This window comes from Xiphophorus couchianus, chromosome 18, assembly GCF_001444195.1.
Source record: "Xiphophorus couchianus chromosome 18, X_couchianus-1.0, whole genome shotgun sequence".
Classification (NCBI taxonomy): Eukaryota; Metazoa; Chordata; class Actinopteri; order Cyprinodontiformes; family Poeciliidae; genus Xiphophorus; species Xiphophorus couchianus.
This window is the reverse complement of record NC_040245.1, coordinates 454,896-474,616: the sequence shown is the minus strand read 5'-3', so window position 1 is coordinate 474,616 and position 19,721 is coordinate 454,896. Positions and strand designations below refer to the sequence as shown.

The 19,721-nt window shown below is 42.5% G+C and overlaps 1 protein-coding gene across 2 annotated transcripts in view; it reads right to left on the bottom strand.

Annotated features, from left to right (window-relative positions):
• The window catches only part of dlc (deltaC), a 323,636-nt gene that overhangs the window by 115,220 nt on the left and 188,695 nt on the right, over nt 1-19,721 (bottom strand). For both annotated transcript variants that reach the window (XM_027998937.1, XM_027998938.1), the window contains exon 7: nt 6,267-6,483. In XM_027998937.1, coding sequence (XP_027854738.1) covers nt 6,267-6,483 — 217 coding nt within the window. The remainder of the gene's footprint in view (nt 1-6,266; nt 6,484-19,721) is intronic.

The following is a 19,721-nucleotide window of genomic DNA, read 5'->3' as shown; positions in this document are numbered from 1 at the left end:
TTCATGTTGAGGAGTCTGTAGACAAGCGGTAAAAAAGCTGCAATATTCTTCATCATTTTGGTTTAATTCAACATGTTACACATCCAACACACACCGGACCTGATTATCAGCCAGGATGCGAATATTTCCAACGTCTGTAACTGATGTCTGATCACGTCTGTTATCTTTTAAAGCATTTTATCCGTTAACCCGTTTAACCAAACAGTTGCTGTCACAAAACCTTCTTTCACAGACAACGCAGCAGAAACATTTAATCAAATCTACTCTTCCTCTTCACCCTTAAACAGTAACCATGTTTATCAGCTGGTAGAAACTCACATCACTGACTCCATCGCTCCCATTAAAGAAAGACTGTGTAGTTATCACTCTACAGTGGGGTTGAAACAATTCCTCGAACGATTCGAGTTCCTCGATTATTAAAATTCCTCAAGGAAAACTGATCTGCCTTCCTGAAGTTGTGTTTTATTGCTCATCGCGCCGGGCGGCGCTCTCACTTCCACCTGTGAGTTGTTGCTAAGTGCTAAGTGTTAGCAGCATAGCATCCAATGTTGAAGTTCGGCCTGGGAGGATTTTATCGATTGATGATGATGTTTGTGTTTTTATTGTTTGTCGGGGATCAATAAGCCGTTCTCCTCCCGGAGCTGCCGGTTCAGGTGTGTTCATGCAGGTGAGCCCATGAACTGAGCACTGCTGCTGAAGTTGATGATTAGCGAAAGTGTAGCTTTACGGACGACCTGGAAAATGAATTTCATATCATCCTGGTCTAAACAAACGGGAGAGGCGGCGCATCATGGCGGCACGTGGTGGCAGATGTTTCTGTGATAAACGAAGGAGTCAAATGGCAACAAGAACAAGAGCAAGAAGAGAGTTGATCTATTGAACTGGCTGAAGATGAAGACATGAGCTAAAAACTGGAGTTTACACATTTCTTTTTACAAATATTTTTCTGAGCCTGCCTCTTTGTCATTAAAGTGAATATGATTTCAGATTGCTCTAGAATTTTCTTATTGTTACAAGTTAATTTTATAAATCTTCTGATGTTGATATCCAATAGTAATGCTGCTGTTATGGCAGTACTTAGCAATATTTTATTTTGTCAAATTTGTACTCGATTAATCGTCATCATAAATAGATTACTAAAGTAATCATTTACAACGGCTCTACTGCACCCTAACACATGCAGGGGAAGCGTTCTTAGAAATAATAAAGAAAAATATAAACAGTTTATAACAGTTGACAGAATCCCAGATCCTGAACCGCCTGACCTGCAACCAGCTGTATTTCATCGCTACGGTTAGTATCAGCCGTACTTTTTATTGACTCATGATACTTTGTAACCATCTTGTCTTTGTAAAATTATTTATTGTTGGCTCTTTAGCACAGTATATTGAACAGGCATGAGAATATTATAACATGGTTAATATTCATTGAGTCAGTAGGTCGTATTTCATTCTGTTCCCGGTTTTGGAGCCACTGGTTTCCTCTGTGCCACTAGTTGCTGCTTCTCTTGTTTTTAAACCTGTTTGAAATAAATAAATACAAAAATACAGAAAGGCTTCAATGACATCCATATAAACACAAACGGTGGAACAACCACAGAGCTGGTTCTGGTTCTGGTTCTGTTGGACCTCAGTGTTGATCACATCACTGAACCAACTGGAGAATTGGGTCGGACTCTCCGGTCCAGAACTCAACTGGTTCCAGTCCGACACGAAGAACTGGGATTTCTCTGTTTCAACAGGAACCGTCTCATCAAGAGGTCAGAGGTCACCTGTGGGGTTCCCCAAGGCTCCATCCTAGGACCCTCTGGTTCAATAAGCTCCCACTGGCTCAGGCTACAGCAGGAAATAAGATCAGTTACCATGACGACGCAGAGGATAACACATTCAGACTTCATGAGTTCTTCCCCAAAGTGACACCAGGAAAAGAAAAGATGAAGCAAAACGAAATCAGTGACTTTGTAACAACTAAAGGATCCTGGTTTCTAAAGCCTCAGATCACAAACTCATCCAGGCTGGTTGGGGCTGAAGCGATTCCTCGAATGATTCTAGTAACTCCATTATTAAAATTCCTCGAGGAAAATGTACCTGCCTCAAAGCTTCGTTAATTTATGTTTTATTATTTAGCGCACCGTGTTCCGGCCGGGACATTATTTGCGTTGCGCAGAGCTCTGACTTCCTCCTCTGAGTTGTTGATGAAAGCTAAGTGTTAGCGGCATAAAGTCCAATGTTCAAGTTCGGCCCGTGGGGATTTTATGGATTGATAGTAACGTTCGGGTTTTCATCGCTTTTGGGGAACCAATAGGCATCCTTAAAATGACTGGCGCCATGCCTGCAGTACGGCAGCCTTTCTCCTCCAGGAGCTGCTGGTTCAGAGCGAACGGCAGGAAGAGCTGCAGGTATTAATACAGGTGAGCTGATAGACTGAACACGGCAGGCGGCTGAGTAGCTGATGCTTACAGTGTAAGTGTAGCTTTACGGACGAACCGCACAATAAATCTCATATCATCCTGGTCTGAACAAACGGCTGGCGGAGCGTCGTGGTGATTCATGAGTTTCTGAGGGTGCCGAACGAAGGTGCCGTAAATATCCTGTATCGCTCCCCCAGTTCTTACGTTCGTCCCCTGGTCTGCCGGTCGTGTCTCCCCCTCCCATTAGGTTTGTTCATTCGTCTTTCCCCCCCAGACTTACAATCGTCAGTCTGCTGGTCTATTTTCTTCTCTTCATCCCCATCTTACGTTCATTTGTTCGCCTCTAATCAGGGGTGAAAGTAGGCGGGTACGATCAGGTACTGCGTACCCTAAAAGATTTAGCGGGGGAACGCAGGACCTGCAAGAGAGGGGAGTGGCCGTCTGCTGTAAAAAAAATCAATGGCTGTACTGTGCAGCCATGACCGATTAGTTTTTCAAGAACAATCTAAAACACAACTTAATCAGTTAATAAATAGCTTTTTCCCATTTCATATTGTTTCTGAACTGTTTGTGCTTTGCTAGAGCTGGAGGCCTCAATACGTCGATGGCAGAAGGTTTTGAGTCGATCTCGGTGACAAACTGACCAGCAGGTCACCTGACTCGCTTATCAAACCATTCATAACTTTATTAAAGTACAACACAAAATCAACAAAACGTGTTCAAATTCATAACCAAACAAAAATAATAATTTCAGTAATTATTGTTTCAATAACGTGTTGCCCAATTCTGTGCATTTCGCTTCCAATACCAAAATAACCAGCAGAGCAGGAGTTTAAAACGAACTGATCAACCATCGCTGTGTTCAGGAAGCGCTTATTAATAATCACAAAATAAATATCAAGCCTGAAAACCTAATATCGTAACGGACTAAATGTTATGTTTTTAAAGTAATCTCTGCTCGGCCTGCGGAGCACAGGCGGTTGCCACGGCAACGGGTGTGCTTAAATGACAAAGAGACGGAGAATAAAAAGGTAGGAGTGGCTTAGAGTTGATCACCTGTTCAGGTTATTTTATCTTTGTTTACCTTCGCTGTGGCGAATCAGTTTCTGAACGTTCAGTAAACCACAAACTTGGACTGATTACCTCGTTAGATTGTGAATTTATGTCACTCACAACAAACATCAAACAGGAAAAATATGTTTTATTAAGTATTTAACAAATGGCTTCTACCGCGAAAATTATGTGAAATTAAATTAATTGTCTAATTAAAAACAGAGTTTGCTGCTCTCTGCCATCTTGCTTTAAGCTCAGAGTCTGAGAGGCTTTTTCTCTATCAAACTATTTTCTCCTATTCTCCAAAATATTAACTTTTTTCAATCTTTCTAGCTAAACTGTTGAAAATGAAAATGAGGCTCTAACATTCACAAATGACATTGAAATAAATTCCAGTCCAACATTTGAGGCGATTCCTCTGTTGGAGGAAAAATATCCCAAATTCACAAGATGTGCTTTTATCTTAACAGAACTCTGTGGTTCCTCAGGATGAGAGTCGGGATGAGAGTCGGGATGAGAGTCAGGGTGAGAGTCGGGATGAGAGTCAGGGTGAGAGTCGGGATGAGAGTCGGGGTGAGAGTCAGGGTGAGAGTCAGGGTGAGAGTCGGGATGAGAGTCGGGATGAGAGTCGGGATGAGAGTCGGGATGAGAGTCGGGATGAGAGTCGGGGTGAGAGTCGGGGTGAGAGTCGGGATGAGAGTCGGGATGAGAGTCGGGGTGAGAGTCGGGATGAGAGTCGGGATGAGAGTCTGGATGAGAGTCGGGGTGAGAGTCGGGATGAGAGTCAGGGTGAGAGTCAGGGTGAGAGTCAGGGTGAGAGTCAGGGTGAGAGTCAGGGTGAGGCGCCATGTCAGGAAGACGAAGTGGAAGCTGCAGGATCTTCAGAATAAACAGGCCTACTGATCATCCCCCTGACTGGACACAGGACCAATATAACCAGTTTAAAAGCTAAAATGAATGGTTATATGCCAGACATGGAAAACTGGTATGCACTCCAGGCCATGATATTCAGATTTTAGGGCTGATGGCATCTGGAGGCGACAACATTGCAGACAGTGAGCTGAGGGAAACACGGCAATTCAAGAGCTACCCAGTTTTTATCGCTTCATCAGCACAGAAACTCCAAGGCAAACAAAGAAGCAATTGTACAAATACTGTATATATACAGTACAGACCAAAAGTTTGGACACACTTTCTCATTGAATTCAATGAGAAGGTGTGTCCAAACTTTTGGTCTGTATTGTATATATATATATATATATAAACCTTTGTCACAGTATCTCCAAGAATTTGAAACTATTTTCACCCCTGCCTCTAATCTACCCGCAGTCAAAACCACTCCAGCTTGTCAGGTGAGAATTCATCCATTAATGATGAAAACATTAACTAAAAACTGGAGCAAAGACATTTTTATACGGGTATATGTGAGCCTCTTTATTTATTGAATTGAATAGAATTTCAGATCTTTGTGTAACTTTTCTTCAAGTTAACTTAGAAAGTTAACAGGTTCATTACTATTAACCTGGTTAATTTTCTAGTTAATTATTGTTACAGGTTAATTTTCTAAACTACAAAAAATATGAAAAATTGGACTAATATTGATATCCGATAGTAACACTGCTGTTATGGCAGATTTACCAATATTTTATTTTATAAATGTCTTTTATCTGATTACTCGATTAATCGTAAGAATAATCAATAGATTACTCGATTACTAAAATATTCGTTTACAACAACTGTACCAGGAGTTTCTCTTTAGTGGCTTTGATTCCTGCAGCAGGTCTGACTGATAAACCAACAGAACGCTGCTGCTGGAGTTCTGACTAGAACCAGGAGGACAGAGACACCGCCTGGTCCTACACCACCCGGTTCTGCTGCTAGTTTATAAATCACTGAAAGATTAAAGATCTGCTGCTGGATCAACCTGCTGGTTGAAACATGGAGAAGCAGCATTCAGCTTCTATGCACCACAGATCTGGAACAAACTTCCAGAAAACTGAGAAACAGCCGAAACCCTGAGTTCCTATAGTCCAGACTAAAACCTGTTGCTATGGAAACATAATCAATGAAACATTGATCAATAATCTGGTGTGTATCAATGATTTTCATGATGGCGCTCATCAAAATAAAATGATTCTCTAATTCCTGAATTATTGACTAAATGGTTTTTTAATGACTTTTAAATTTTGTGTTTTTATGACGTAAAACACTCTAAACTGCTTTGATGATGAAATGTTCTATACAAATAAACTTGATTGATTGATTATTAGCAGAGCCAAGCCCGGGTCAGCAGGCCTCCTGCAGACGTTCCGGTCCAGATTCGCTGCTTCCCGTCTTTCTGGACCTTCAGCTGCAGGCCGACAGCAGTGAGCACCGTCCAACTTACCTGCTTTGGTTGGTTTTTCCTCCTGTTTTAGTTGGCATGAAATTCATTATAATGATTATAGTGATGAGCCTACCGGTCCAGAACCGGGTCACACAGAGGTGGTCCGGTTCTGGACCAACTGAAACCCAAACAGGTTGCTCTCTTGAATTTATGCTAATCTGCTTTAAGTGGTGCAGATTTTCCAATCTTTGCTTTAATCTGAGATCAAAACATCTTCCATCTAAATTATTCCACTGACTGTAAAAATCAGGAACATTTTCCTGATTTTTCTGATTTTGGGGTCTAGAATCCACAGACTGAATGTAATGAACAAAGCAGAAGCTGGAGGTGTTGGTGTGAAGCAATACTCAGATGAATGCATTCATCCGAGTATTAATGGTTGGAGCGAAGGCTCTGTTCCTGACGGAGGGTGTGTACCGTTAGCGCAGGGCCCGCTGCTGCATTGGTCCAGCCGCTTCTCGCAGTTGGAGCCGGTGAAGCCGTCCGGGCAGCGGCAGCTGTAGCCGCCGCCAACGGCCTCCAGGCAGGTTCCCCCGTTGAAGCACGGCCCGTCTGCGCACCGCATGGCACTGATCTCACAGTCCCTTCCGTAGAAACCCTGAGGACACGCGCAGGAATACCCGTCCAACAGATCCTGCAGGAAGACACAGAGGAGAAACCGGTAAGCGTGGGAACGGAAGGAACAGGAGGATCAGTTTCTGTCTCATCCTGTCCAACATGGCAGCAGTAAAACATCTCAGTGGGTCAGCCTGGACCAGCAGGCATGTAGAAGAGTTATGAACCTGCTGCAGCGTGACCCCAGCCCCATCTCTCTGCTGCAGGGCACAACGCTGCTGGCTGACTATGACAAGCATTAGCTTTAGCTGTTGACTTATCAATATAACATGCTAAGTGTTAAATGTACGTCTGATACAGAAAAGGGGACGCAGAGCTTTGCTACTAGTTGTCAACATTATGAAAACTAGATAACAAGGTCAGGAAAAATTTTAATTAAGTAAAAATATAGCGAGAGAAAGGGAAGTATTCCAATTTATGATAGCTTAACTTTAACAACTTCAACATGTAGATGTGATGTGTTTTGGTTCAGTTAAAAAAAAAAAACGGCGACATACACACCAACTCTGACAGATCATCAGTAGAGCAGGTGTTTAAATTAGTTAATCCACCACCGCTGTGTTAGCTTAGCTAACAGCAGCGGTAGCTAATCCACAGCGGTAGCTAATCCACCACATCAATCACTTATTAATAATTACAAAATAAATGTGAAGCGTAAAAACATAAAACTGTAACAGACTAAATGTTCTGTTCTTTGTGTGGGAAATGTTTGAGTGTTTTTTGGTGTTAAATGGAAACACCATAACAGTATTGATGTCAGATTACATAGTTTACAGATAAGCAATGTGATAAATCTGCCAGGCAGTAAGAACAGAGAATAAACCTTAGAGACAAATAAGGTGGAATGACGTACACAGCTACGGCAACGAGTCTGCGTGTAGCGTAGCCGACGCAAGGAGCAAGAGAAAAGTGGTTTTGATTCATTCTTCAACAGTTTTTCTGCTTTACGTTTCCTTGTGCTGTGGCGCACTGCTCTGGATTAAAAATATCTACCATATTCTACCATAAATATCTATCCAGGTTTCATTTTGCGAACAGTTCTAACGGTTTATGGATGGCATGGAAAAGAATCGTCTTTTTGAAGTCCAGCATTGAGCGCACGCACTGAATTTCCAGATGTGAACAATAACGTGTAAGAGATCCATAAAGAACCACCAGAACCTTCAGACGCCACATGCAAGTTGTTTATTCTGCAACTGAGTCGTTTAATCTAAAGCTTCGGGTCCAGATTCCTCCTTCTAGACACTGTAAAGCATTCCAGTTGGAGTCCAGCTGGAGTCCAGTTGGAGTCCAGTTGGAGTCCAACTTCAACATGTAGAAGTTGAAGTTCTACATGTTCAACTTGTAGAACATGTTGAACATGTTCTGGATGTAGAACATGGACTGGAGTCCAACTTGGACTCCAGTCCAAAGTCCGAAGGGGCTAGCGCGGCCCATGTTTGGAGGCTTTGAGTCCTCGACGCGGCCGTCGCGGGTTCGATTCCTGGACCCGGCGATATTTGCTGCATTCCCTCCTCTCCGTCCCCATTTCCTGTTGGCCTACTTTCATATAAGGGACACTAGAGCCACAAAAAGAACCCCTGGAGGGGAGGAAAAAATATGAACGTGGCGTGAAAGTTTACGTAGATATATGTAAACTTTTGACCTGCTGTGAAAATATGCAGCAGCCATACAAACGTTTGTGAACAACAACAAACTACGAAGCACCAAAACTCACATAAACACTGAAACCTGAATTTAATTAAGACCAAGAGACATTGACAGGATGGTTTTTCATGGTTTTAATCTTCTATTGTTTAAACTCAAACGATGAAACTGAACCACATTTATCCTCAGACAATAACATCTCACACACACACACGCCCCCCCCCCCACACACACCAAATGAAAACAAAAGGATGTGAAAACCTCAGAGGAATGTAAACAGTAAATTTCCTCAGCTTTGGCTCCTACAGATCAGTTTGTGACCTGAATGCAGGAAATGCCTGTTATCTGCTTGGTCATTTATTCCCACTAAAGAGAAACCAGGGCTGATCAAACACGTTTGATTTTTGAAGGTGATCAGTTGTGGAGAATATCACAGGTACAGTGTATCACCAAAGTAAGTACACCCTCACATTTCTGCAGATATTTAAGTTTATCTTTTCATGGGACAACACTGACAAAATGCCACTTTGACACAATGAAAAGTCGTCTGTGTGCAGCTTATATAACAATGTAAATTACTCTATACAGCCATTACTGTCTAAACCACCGGCAACAAAAGAGACTACACCCCTAAGTGACAGTTCCTTCAGTGTGAATATTTTGCATGGCCACCATTATTGACCTGAACTGCCTTAACTCTCCTGGGCCTGGAGTCACCAGAGCTTCACTGGTTGCCATTGGACAGCTTTTCCACTCCTCCATGACGACATCACAGAGCTGGCAGATATTCAAGACTCGGCGCTCCTCCACCCTCCGCTGGAGGACGCCCCAAAGATGTTCTATCGAGTTCAGGTCTGGAGACATGCTTGGTCAGGCCGTCACCTTTACCTGCAGCCTCTTCAGTAGAGCTGCAGGTTTATTGCAGCTTTACTAGGTTTAGTTTAAATAAAAACATGATCCAGTTTCCAGAGGGAGGGGATCAGGCTCTGCTTCAGGATTTCACTGTACAGATTGGAGGTCATGACATGTAACTCCCCACCACCATGCTGCATCACTGCAGGCATCACACACTTCCCTTTGTACTCCTCACCTAGCAGCTGCCTCACATGCTGGAGACCATCTGAACCAAACTGTTTCATCTTGGTCTCATCAGACCACAGGACCTGCTTCCAGTAATCCATGTCCTTTGTTGACATGTCTTCAGCAAACTGTGTGCAGACGTCAGAAGAGGCTTCCTCCCGGGTGACAGCCATCAGACCAATCTGATATAGTCTGAGCACTGACAGGCTGACCCCTGACCTCTTCGATCTCTGCAGCAATGCTGACAGAACCCCTGCACCCATCTTTCAAAGACAGCATCTGGATGTGACTCTGAGCATGTGCTCTCAGCTGCTTTGGATGACCAGCGGAGGTCTGTTCTGAGTGGACCTGCTCTGTAGAAAGCTGGACCACCTCCGTGGTTCCCACCTCCCTTGCCTCCGCCCACCCCGTGGGTAGTTTTTTGTTTGGTTTTGGACTCTTGGCCCTTCCTGTGCCTCCGCCCTCTCCGTGGGGTAGTTTTTTGTTGTTTCTGGACTCTGGCCCCCCGTCCAGCGCCCCTCTGCCCACCCTTGTTGTGTTTTTTTTTTGTTTTGTTTTTTTTGGGCGTCTGGTAGCCGCCCTTGAGGGGGGAGGGGTATTGTCAGGATCTGTGTTTTTCTGTGTTTATTTAGAGTTTTCTGTGTCCTTGAGTCTCTTCGTTGTCCTGTCCTCCCCTTGATTGTTCCCAGGTGTGTCTCGTTCTGTGATTACCCGCTGTGTATTTAACTCCACCTGTGTTCCTTGTTCCTCGTCGGGTCCATGTCTTGTCAATTCGTCGTCTAATGTGCGTGCTTCCTGTTGTTTGGACTGAGTTTCCTCCATTAAAAATCATTAGTCATCTTACCTGGGTCCGCTGCGTCTGCCTCACCACCCCTCACCGCACCACTTCGTGACACGTTTAGATTCATCCACACTGATCATCCTGGAGCTCTGAGCAGAACTTAAAGAGGAGCCGAGCGGTACCGGTACTGGTACTGGTCCAGCTAAAGGACAGTCGGCCTTCACTGTAAATCTCCCATTTAAGAAAGAGCCACAGGTTCTCACGGGGGTTTAAGTCTGGTGAGGAAGGGGGCCACTTCGTTATGAAGGCCTTTAATGACTGGTCACCTAGTGGAGTACCTTGATGCATGTCATGGATCATTGTCCTGAATGAGAATCAGGGTCTTTCTGAAAGATTCAGACTTCTTCCTGAACCACTGCTTGAAGAAAGTTTCTTTTAAAAACTGGCTGAAGGTTTGGGACCTGCTTTTGAGTCCATCTTCCAACCAGTTCATCTTTAATAGCGCCAGCCCGTACCAGTAACCCGCCTCCACCTGGCAGGCGTCTGATGTGAAGTGGAGCTCTGTGGCCAGTACTGACCCAACCATGAGTGAATCCAACATCTGGTCCGTCAAGACTCACTCTCATCTCATCAGGCCATCAAACCTCTGAACAATCTGTCTTCAGATCTGTCTTGGTCCAGTCTTGATGTTTCAGTGTATGTGTTTTATTCAGTGATGGTTTTGTTTCGGCCTTCCTGACCTTGGCCATTTCTCGGAACATTTCATACCTCTGGGCGCTGCAGGTATGACAGCCCTGGAAGGTAACGGTTTCCTGTAGCTTCATGTTTGATTCTTCTCCAATTTTTGGCAGTTCTTTTACGTCTTTTTTCTCAACATGTTTCTCGTGACCCTATTCTTCAAAACGTTTGATGGTTCTGTGATCAAATGTGTGGAGTTAGATCGAAAAAGAGACCGGGGGGTGCTGATCACGGCCGGGCAGGGACTGATCTAACAAACATTGAAAGCAAGGCTAACATGATGCAGGCTTCGGACCCTAGCGAGGAGAGCGAGCTAACGACGGCTAAGGCTATCCAGAATCTATGCAACAATATCAAAGAAATGCAAAATGACATCATCGCTATGAAAAACGACATCAAGCAAGACCTGAACAGCTTTAAGAGTGAAATAAACAAGAAACTGGAGGAGGTCAGTTCGGACATTCGGAATCAAGCTGCTAGGCTAACGGAAGCGGAACAACGGGTGAACGAGCTGGAGACGGTGAATATGGACTTGAGAGATTCTTTGTCTTACTGCCTCAAACAGCAGAAAACTCTTCTGGACAAAGTTACTAATCTAGAAGGAAGATCCCGACGCAATAATATCCGCATTTACGGCATTGAAGAAGAAGCTGAAGGCAACGCCATGCAGACGTTTATTGAAAACTTTCTGAAAGAGCAGCTCTCCGTCAACCAAGATCTGTAGATTCAACGAGCACATCGTTCACTGGGACCGAGACCTCGAGACGCATCAATTTCAAGATCCATGCTCGTCAACTTTCACAGATATGACATAAAAGAGAAAATCCTTAAAGCGGCGTGGGGAAAGAAGATATTCTATGACGGCAAACTGATCTCATTTGCACACGATCTACCGACCGAGATAAATAATAAGCTTAAGGAATACAAGAACATCAAGAAGATTCTCAAAGAGGGGAAAATACGGTTCCAAACACCTTACCCGGCTAAGATGAGGATTCACTGGGACGACGGACCACACCTGTACGCCAGTGCTTCAGAAGCAGCGGATGACATGAGGAAGAGGGGAGACCGGGTCGACATGCCGCGATCTGCCACTGCAAATGAAGAACCAGCGACTGTCCAGGACGCACACTGGAATAAAGTGGGTACCTTGCTTTCCAAGCGTGTGCGAGAGTCGCTCCGAGAATTTCAGTGAAAGCAAGTATAGAATAGCCTTCCTGATGTAGACCCTCAACTCTTATGTACAGTAAGTAATAATAGTATATTATAGAGGATCTGAACCCCACGCGATAATTACTTTTCTAGTCCTAATGCCCGGCCCCACCTTCCACCTTCTTTTTTTTGCCCCCCCTTCTCATAAGTAATAAGATTATTCTGATCAGGAAAATGGAGAAATGACTCTTAAGCTCAAAGGTGAAGGAACTCTGTCTTTAGCAGAGAAGGAGCCCCTAGTTAGAATAGGGCAGTTCCTCCTACAATGTAAGAAAAAAGGCTGTAGGATGTTGGGGCTTAGTGAAGCCCTGAGGATGGAAGTCATCCTGTTTGTGTTACGTTCTTTAAATCTCTGTTTTTTGTGTTCAAACTGTCGACATGTACAAACTAGTATACAGGTATGATTAATGGTGATATCAGAGCAGCTTCATGGAATGTAAATGGTCTCAACAATCCTGTTAAGAGGAGCAGAGTAATGTCTAGGATAAAAAGGCAGAAAATTCAGATACTGTTTCTTCAAGAAACTCATTTATCCCCAAATGAACATGAGAAACTACAAAAATTTGGATTTAGGAATCTTTTTTACAGTTCATTCAAAACAACTCATAAAAGAGGAGTCGCGGTGTGTCAAGAAAATCCGAGCTCATCCCACTTCCCCATGCTGGAGATTTTAGTTTAACAGTAATAATAAATAAAGTTATCTTTAAAATGAATCACTCAAGTGATATCAAGGCCCAACAGTAGACTTAAGTGTCAATAAAATGAATCTGGTTGTGTGTGTTGTTTTTGTCTCATGCAAACTTTGCTTTAATTCTACTTTTTTCTATCTAATCATAAGAAATCATAGTCAGTCAGAGAGTCATTAAACAGGAAAAGCAGGTTTCCTGGAAAAAGAGGAAGTAAGTTTCCAGCCTGCAGATTTATAAAAATAGCTGAGACTATTCCTTATTTTAAAGCATGAAAGTTTTAAAAAATGAAATCTAAACATTATTAGTAATTGCATAAGATTCAAAGTAAAATACTTATATTAATATTGGTTTACTTGTAATAATACTTACACTTATATTTGTGGGAACACTTACAAGAAAAACAAGTAACTGTAACTTTAGTAGTAAATAATTAGAATCATGGATTATTCTTGGTTTCTTTTCAGAAAACATCTGTAATAACTCACATTAAGATCATAATAAGAGTAACTAATAAGTTATGGTTATAAAATTATAAATGAATGATAGATCAGAGAAGCTGAAGAAAATAAATGTGATATAAATGTGATTTTGACATTAAACTTGAAATGGTGTAAAAAGGTGTAACTGCAATTAAACATCACTGATATGTTGGAGGTAGAGAGTAGGTGAAAGGTTGTGCAGGCAAGGGACACAGGAGGTTGAGCAACCCTGAGACATTGGCACAGACATCAGGAAATGTCTGTAAGACAGTGATGGATATGAGATCATCTGTCTAAGCAGACAGATGAACCCTATATAAGGTGGGTGCAAAAGAGGAACCGTTCGTTGGATCCTCCGGGCAGCTTCGAGCCAAGATCGAGATGGACAAAGAACTCTGCAGCTGAAGAAGAGCCGGGGCCACGGAGCCGGAGACTGTCCTGCACATGGAGACCAACCCGTCTGGCCCACAATCTGTGGCTTCGAATCGCACTTCTCTCATCGGCTGGGTTCAGACCCCAAAGACAAAGATGAAGACAAAGACAAAGGCAAAGACAAAGAAGAAGAACTGGTGCCTTTTTTCCTGCCAGCACCAAGTCCTGTGTGACCTCAGCATCCATGCGGAGAGGAGGCTCATCAGACCTGCGGAGATCCTGGCCTTCATCGATCGGCGTCTTCCTCCTGCTGCAACACCTTCTTCATCATCAAGCCAGGTCTGGGGTTCGAAACACCAAACTCCGTCCGTCTCTCTCAAAGGTTCCCTTTTTTAGTTCTCAGTATCAGCAGTAGGGAAAGATAGACTAGATGATTGATTTTACTTATTTGATTATTTCTGCTACTGAATTAAGCTGTACTGACCCTTGCAAAAATGCCTTACTAATAAAATATTTAGCATAAAGAAAATCTAAAGATGTTGTGGACATTCAGTTAATGAGTCACCTTAAAGTTCTTTAATGGTTGTAAAATAGCTGTGATGTTTGATTCTGGAGAGGAAGAGGTGGAAAATGTTTTTAGGTTGCTGGTAGCCCATATTTAAAACAACATCCTTGGGACTCGCCCGAGTCACTAAAACCTACCTGGTTCAATAACAAATGCAAGTTGTAAAATAGAGAACGAGCGACCGTTAACAGGTGAGCTCTGTGAAACTAGTTGGCTGTAGGCTGCTCAGTCTGGCTAATTCACAGGGGGAAGAAGGGTGGGACACCTGGATGTAGGCCGTCAGATAACCAGGCGAATCGTTTCTCGAAACCAGCTTAAACAGAGTTTACTTCAGTTCTGGACAGGGTAAATCCCAGCAGATTTAGGAAACTCAACGGACCCGTTAGACGGAGAGCTGGTAGCACATCTCCCCTCTCAGAAGAGGAAGTACGAGAGTGAGAGAGTAGAGACAGAAAGGAGGGGGGGGTGTTGCGCAACAACAGGTGCTAATACACAATTCTTTATATTTTGAACTCACAAAGCAAATATGTGATAAAGAAGGCAGATATATACTGGTTCAGGGTAAAATTGAAGGAAGTTTGGTTACCCTCCTCTCTATCTATATGCCCCAAATTATGACCTTCTTTTTTTTGAAAAAAGTGCAGAAGTTATCTTATTAGAATCACAAGGTATTTTAATCTGTGCAGGTGACTTTAACACAGTCCTGAAAAAAAGTGACACATCTAATAACAAAAGAATAGTGTTAGGTGAAATGTATATATATTATCAAATATTTGTTGTTTCATGTATAACAATAGTGTTACCACACACCACAAAGTAAATTACTAAAGAGAGGAATGGAGGATATTGGCTTACTGGACGCTTGGCAAGAGATGCACCCAACGGAAATAGATTTGACCTATTTCTCTCCCCCCACGCAGTATTCTCAAGAATAGATCTTTTCTTGGTTTTTAAGAATGATCGACAGACTAAAGAGCTGTGATATCGGTACTAGAAACTGGTCAGACCACTCGCCAGTATACTTAACACTTAACCTGGACACAAGACCAAAGAAAAGCATATGGAGACTAAATACAAGCTTGCTAAATAATAAAAATGTTATAAAAGAAATAAAAAATTTCCTAGAACTGAATGATAACGGGGAGGTCAACCCTAATATTTTATGGGACACATTGAAGGTAGTTATAAGAGGCAAGTTTATCACTAGAACTACCAAGGATTCCCAAAATGGGAATCTTCGTCTAGGTACCAGAGAGGGGCCAGTTTGGCCCTCCAAGAGAGGGTGTGAAGAGGCGCCTTTGTTATGTAAATAAGGCCATTACTATCCTGTTCCAAGGACAATCAGCGTGAAAGTTGATGTAGTGAGTTTGGCTCTCCTCCCCCCTGCTGGTCCCTCAGGTTATGGTCACATCTACAGGGATGCTAATTAGACCATTCAGAGTCGTCAGTTTGGCCACATTTGGATGCTAATAACCCAGTTTGGCCCTCTCTCGGTAGTTCTAGGAAGATACCCAATTTGGCCCCTCTTGGTAGAGATAGGAATTTCTCAAAATCCTGGTAGTCCTAGTGTTAAATCACCAAGTACTGCTATTAAGAAAGAAAAGGAAAAAGAACTAAATAAATTGGAGACCAAATTAAAAGAATTGGAGAGCTTGCAAATTAAAAACCAACTTGATTATATCAATGCACAAATCCAAGAGACAAAGAGTAAAATTTTGGATATACATAAAAGAGAGGAAGAAAAAAAATATAAATTCCTAAAACAATCATTTTACGAAGCTGGACCAAAGGCAACAAAACTACTTGCAAGAAGAATTCACAAAAAACAAATAATGCACTCAATTTGCTCCATAACTGGCCCACAGATAGGAATAGTAGAAAACAGTTTGGATGGTATTGACAAAGCTTTTCAAACATATTATAAAGAATTGTACGCACAACAAGAACAGGGCCGTGCAGAGACTTATGGAGGGGCAGGGGCTCAAATTAAAAAAGGGCACATTGAACAAAAACTCCGTACAATAACACAGAAACAATCCATAATAATCAAGAATCTAACTGGATCCTACTGGATCATCGCCATCATGCAGGAAATGCAAAGCAAATCTAGTCTCTATTTTCCCCAACAGGTAAAAAGTTTCTGTTTCTGCTGCTGAGCTGATCTGAGACTGTAGCTGTTAAACAGACCAGAGGAGAAGAGGTCAAAGGTCATGAAGTTATGAAATAAGCTAATTTGCTGCCATTTTACTAATGAAGCCCTAATAATATCTATTTAACCTCTAGAACAACCTGGCTGCAGACTGATTTATAGATCAGAAACTCAAAGGGGTTAAAACTATATAATAGTTTGATGTTAAACCTCTAGATCTAGAATTATTAGACTGGGATATCAAGGCAAAGAAAACTCAGTAGCTGCTGGTAGGGGCCATTCAGGGGCCCCCAGACACTCAGGGGCCCCCACACACTCAGGGGCCTCCAGACACTCAGTGGCCTCCAGACACTCAGGGGCCTCCAGACATTCAGGGGCCTCCAGACATTCAGGGGCCTCCAGACATTCAGGGGCCTCCAGACACTCAGGGGCCCCTAGAAATGGTCTAATTGTACCACAGACCATAGATCTAATCCTGTAGCATCATTTATAGAGAATAACAATGTTATTACATTTTATTTAATGCATCAGCTGAGAAAAATAAATAGTACATTTAGGATTTAACTAGGACGTTTACTTTGTAAAAGTTTAAAGAATCATCTTGATAGTTTGATTGTTGTGTTACCATGGCTACAATATGGTGTAATCTTTGTGTTTGTTCACAAATACATCACAGCCAATAACCAATAATCAGTGATTGATTTTAAACCTGGTCTCCCTCTCAGATTCACCTGATCGACATTTAAACATGTTAGTGATGCTGAGGTTCTTAGTAGGACGGGGGGTTCTGGCTAAGGCCCCATATTACCTTGGGCCGGCCCTGGAGGAACAGCTGCTGCCATGCACATCTCTGGAATCTACCTGGAATCTACCTGGAATCTACCTGGAATCCACCTGGAATCTACCTGGAATCCACCTGGAATCCCCCGGTGGCCCCTGTCAGTCCCCTGATGCTTTGGAGACATTTTGGTTCCTTTCATTGTGGCATGTTTGGCTTTTTGCTGCGGTTCTGATTATTGCTACAATATTTTCTCTGATGTTTATTTCATGAACTCTAATTGGGCCGAATCTTCCTTTAACACTTGAGGTTCTGCAGTAACTTCTGTTTACAGCCCAGAACCTCCAGGGCTTTAACCCGCCTGGTAGAAACGATAAGGAGAAGCAGAGAACAGAGAGCAGGTGGTACCAGATGGTATCGGGTGGTACCAGATGGTATCGGGTGGTACCAGATGGTACCGGGTGGTACCCGGTGGTACCAGGTGGTACCGGGTGGTACCGGGGCTTTGAGCTGCGTTGCGACTCGCGGTGACAGTCTCAGTGTCTTATATCAGGATGTCTGATATAAAGACAGATATTCTTTCCATCTGTCGGTGGTTCCGACCCAGACTGCCTGTAGTGAACCGGGCTTTTAGCAGAATGATGAAGTTAAAGTCAGAAGTTTCTCTGCAGCATTTCTGAGTTTAGTGGTGAGGCGGGTTTTGTCCCGCTATTGCAGGACGATTATAAAAATATAAATAGAAACAGTTTTTCTAACATCAGACCTACGTTTTTATTCACAAACCAGTTAATGAAAATATTCTTGCCCATAATTAGATAGATAGAGGAACAGATCCTCTTCCTCCTCCTCCTCTTCCTCACCATGGAGTCTGAACAACATGGAGGCTCTGAGAGTCATTATCAGACTGAGGGCAGCCAGACTAGTTTATTTTACTACATTATCATATTTAGCTAAATATTATTGCTGAGGGGCACAAACAGGCCTTCTGACATACAGATTAAAAATAAAATTTCTTTTGAAAAAAAACATCAAAAAGGGCAGGGGCTCAAGCCCCCCCGCACGTGCCTGAACAAGAACAAAGCAAAATAGAAGATGTTAAAACATTTCTCAATTCATTGGACTTGCCAACAATCGGAGAATGTCAGAACAAAAGTTTAACTGAGCACATCACTGAAAAGGAACTGATAATGGCGATAAAAATATAGAAAAATAATAAATCACCGGTACTGAGGATCTTCCAGGTGAATGGTATAAGATATTTGAAGAAGAACTATCCCCTGTATTATTAAAATCATTAAATTGGACATTAGGGAAAATGACAACACCGCCATCATGGTCTGAAGCAATTATAACGGTAATACCAAAAGAAGGAAAAAACAAAATATTATGCAGTTCATACAGACCGATCTCGATCCTTAACCAGGATTATAAACTATATGCTTCTATCTTGTCCAATAAGTTGAACGCGTTTGTCCCAGATCTGATTGATGGGGACCAAACCGGGTTTGTCTCTGGCTGACAAACTCAGGATAATATAAGACGCTCACTTCACATAATTCAGAATATTCAGACAAACAATCATACAGCAGTATTGGCGAGCTTAGACGCAGAAAAGGCTTTTGATCGTGTCAGTTGGGAGTACTTATTCCTAGTTGTGGAACGATTTGGTTTTTCACAAACCACAATCAACATTATTAGAACATTATACGCGTCGCCCACTGCTAGGATCAAGATAAATGGCCGCTTGACAGACACAATAAAGCTGGAGAGATCCACTCGACAAGGCTGCCCGCTCTCCCCAACTCCTTTTGCACTTTACATAGAGCCTCTTGCCCAGGCAATTAGGGAGAACAATGGTATTCATGGCATAGTAACGAATTCAGGAGAACATAAAATAGCACTATATGCTGATGACATCCTTCTATACCTCTCGAGCCCGGAGGAATCCATCCAGGCCGTCCTAAAGTTACTAGGCATATTTGGCACCTACTCAGGATACAGACTTAATATGGATAAAACACAGATTATGTGTTTTAACTATCACTCATCGGTTGAGCTGAAAGATAAAATCCCTATTGACTGGTCTAAGAAAACAACTTGGGTATATGGTTGGCTTACCTGCTGATTGATTTGTACAAAAAAAATTTTGAATCTGTAAATAGGAGAATTAAACAAGACCTCACACAGTGGTCGGGATCTATAATTGACTTTAATTCAAGAATTGAGGTAATTAGGATGTCAGTATTACCTAGGTTATTATACCTATTTATTTCTTTGCCTATTAAAATCCCTCATTCTCAGTTTTGTGAGTGGGACAAATTGATATCTCATTTTATTTGGAAGGGACAGAAACCCAGAATTAGATACAGTACTCTTACAATTAGGAAAGAAAAAGGGGGGCTGTCACTCCCTAATCTTCATGGCTATTACCTTGCAGCTCAACTCAAAACAGTAGTACAGTGGTGTGATCATACTTACGAGGCTGGATGGAAAGAATTAGAAACCAAGTGTGGAAACATTTCAATACAAGCTCTGATTGGAGATCAGAAACTTGCAGCAGCATGCCGAAAAAAATTAGATCCCCTAGTGTCATTTTGTCATGAATCGGTGCGGTGAGGGGTGGTGAGGCAGACGCAGCGGACCCAGGATGAGGTGAAGATGGTAATTTTAATACTGAATAATGTTCAAAAACAGTCCACAAAGATTCTGGCGGCACGGCTGAGCGGAAACCAGGGCTCACACCGGTAGCAACAGAATGCTCAGAGAC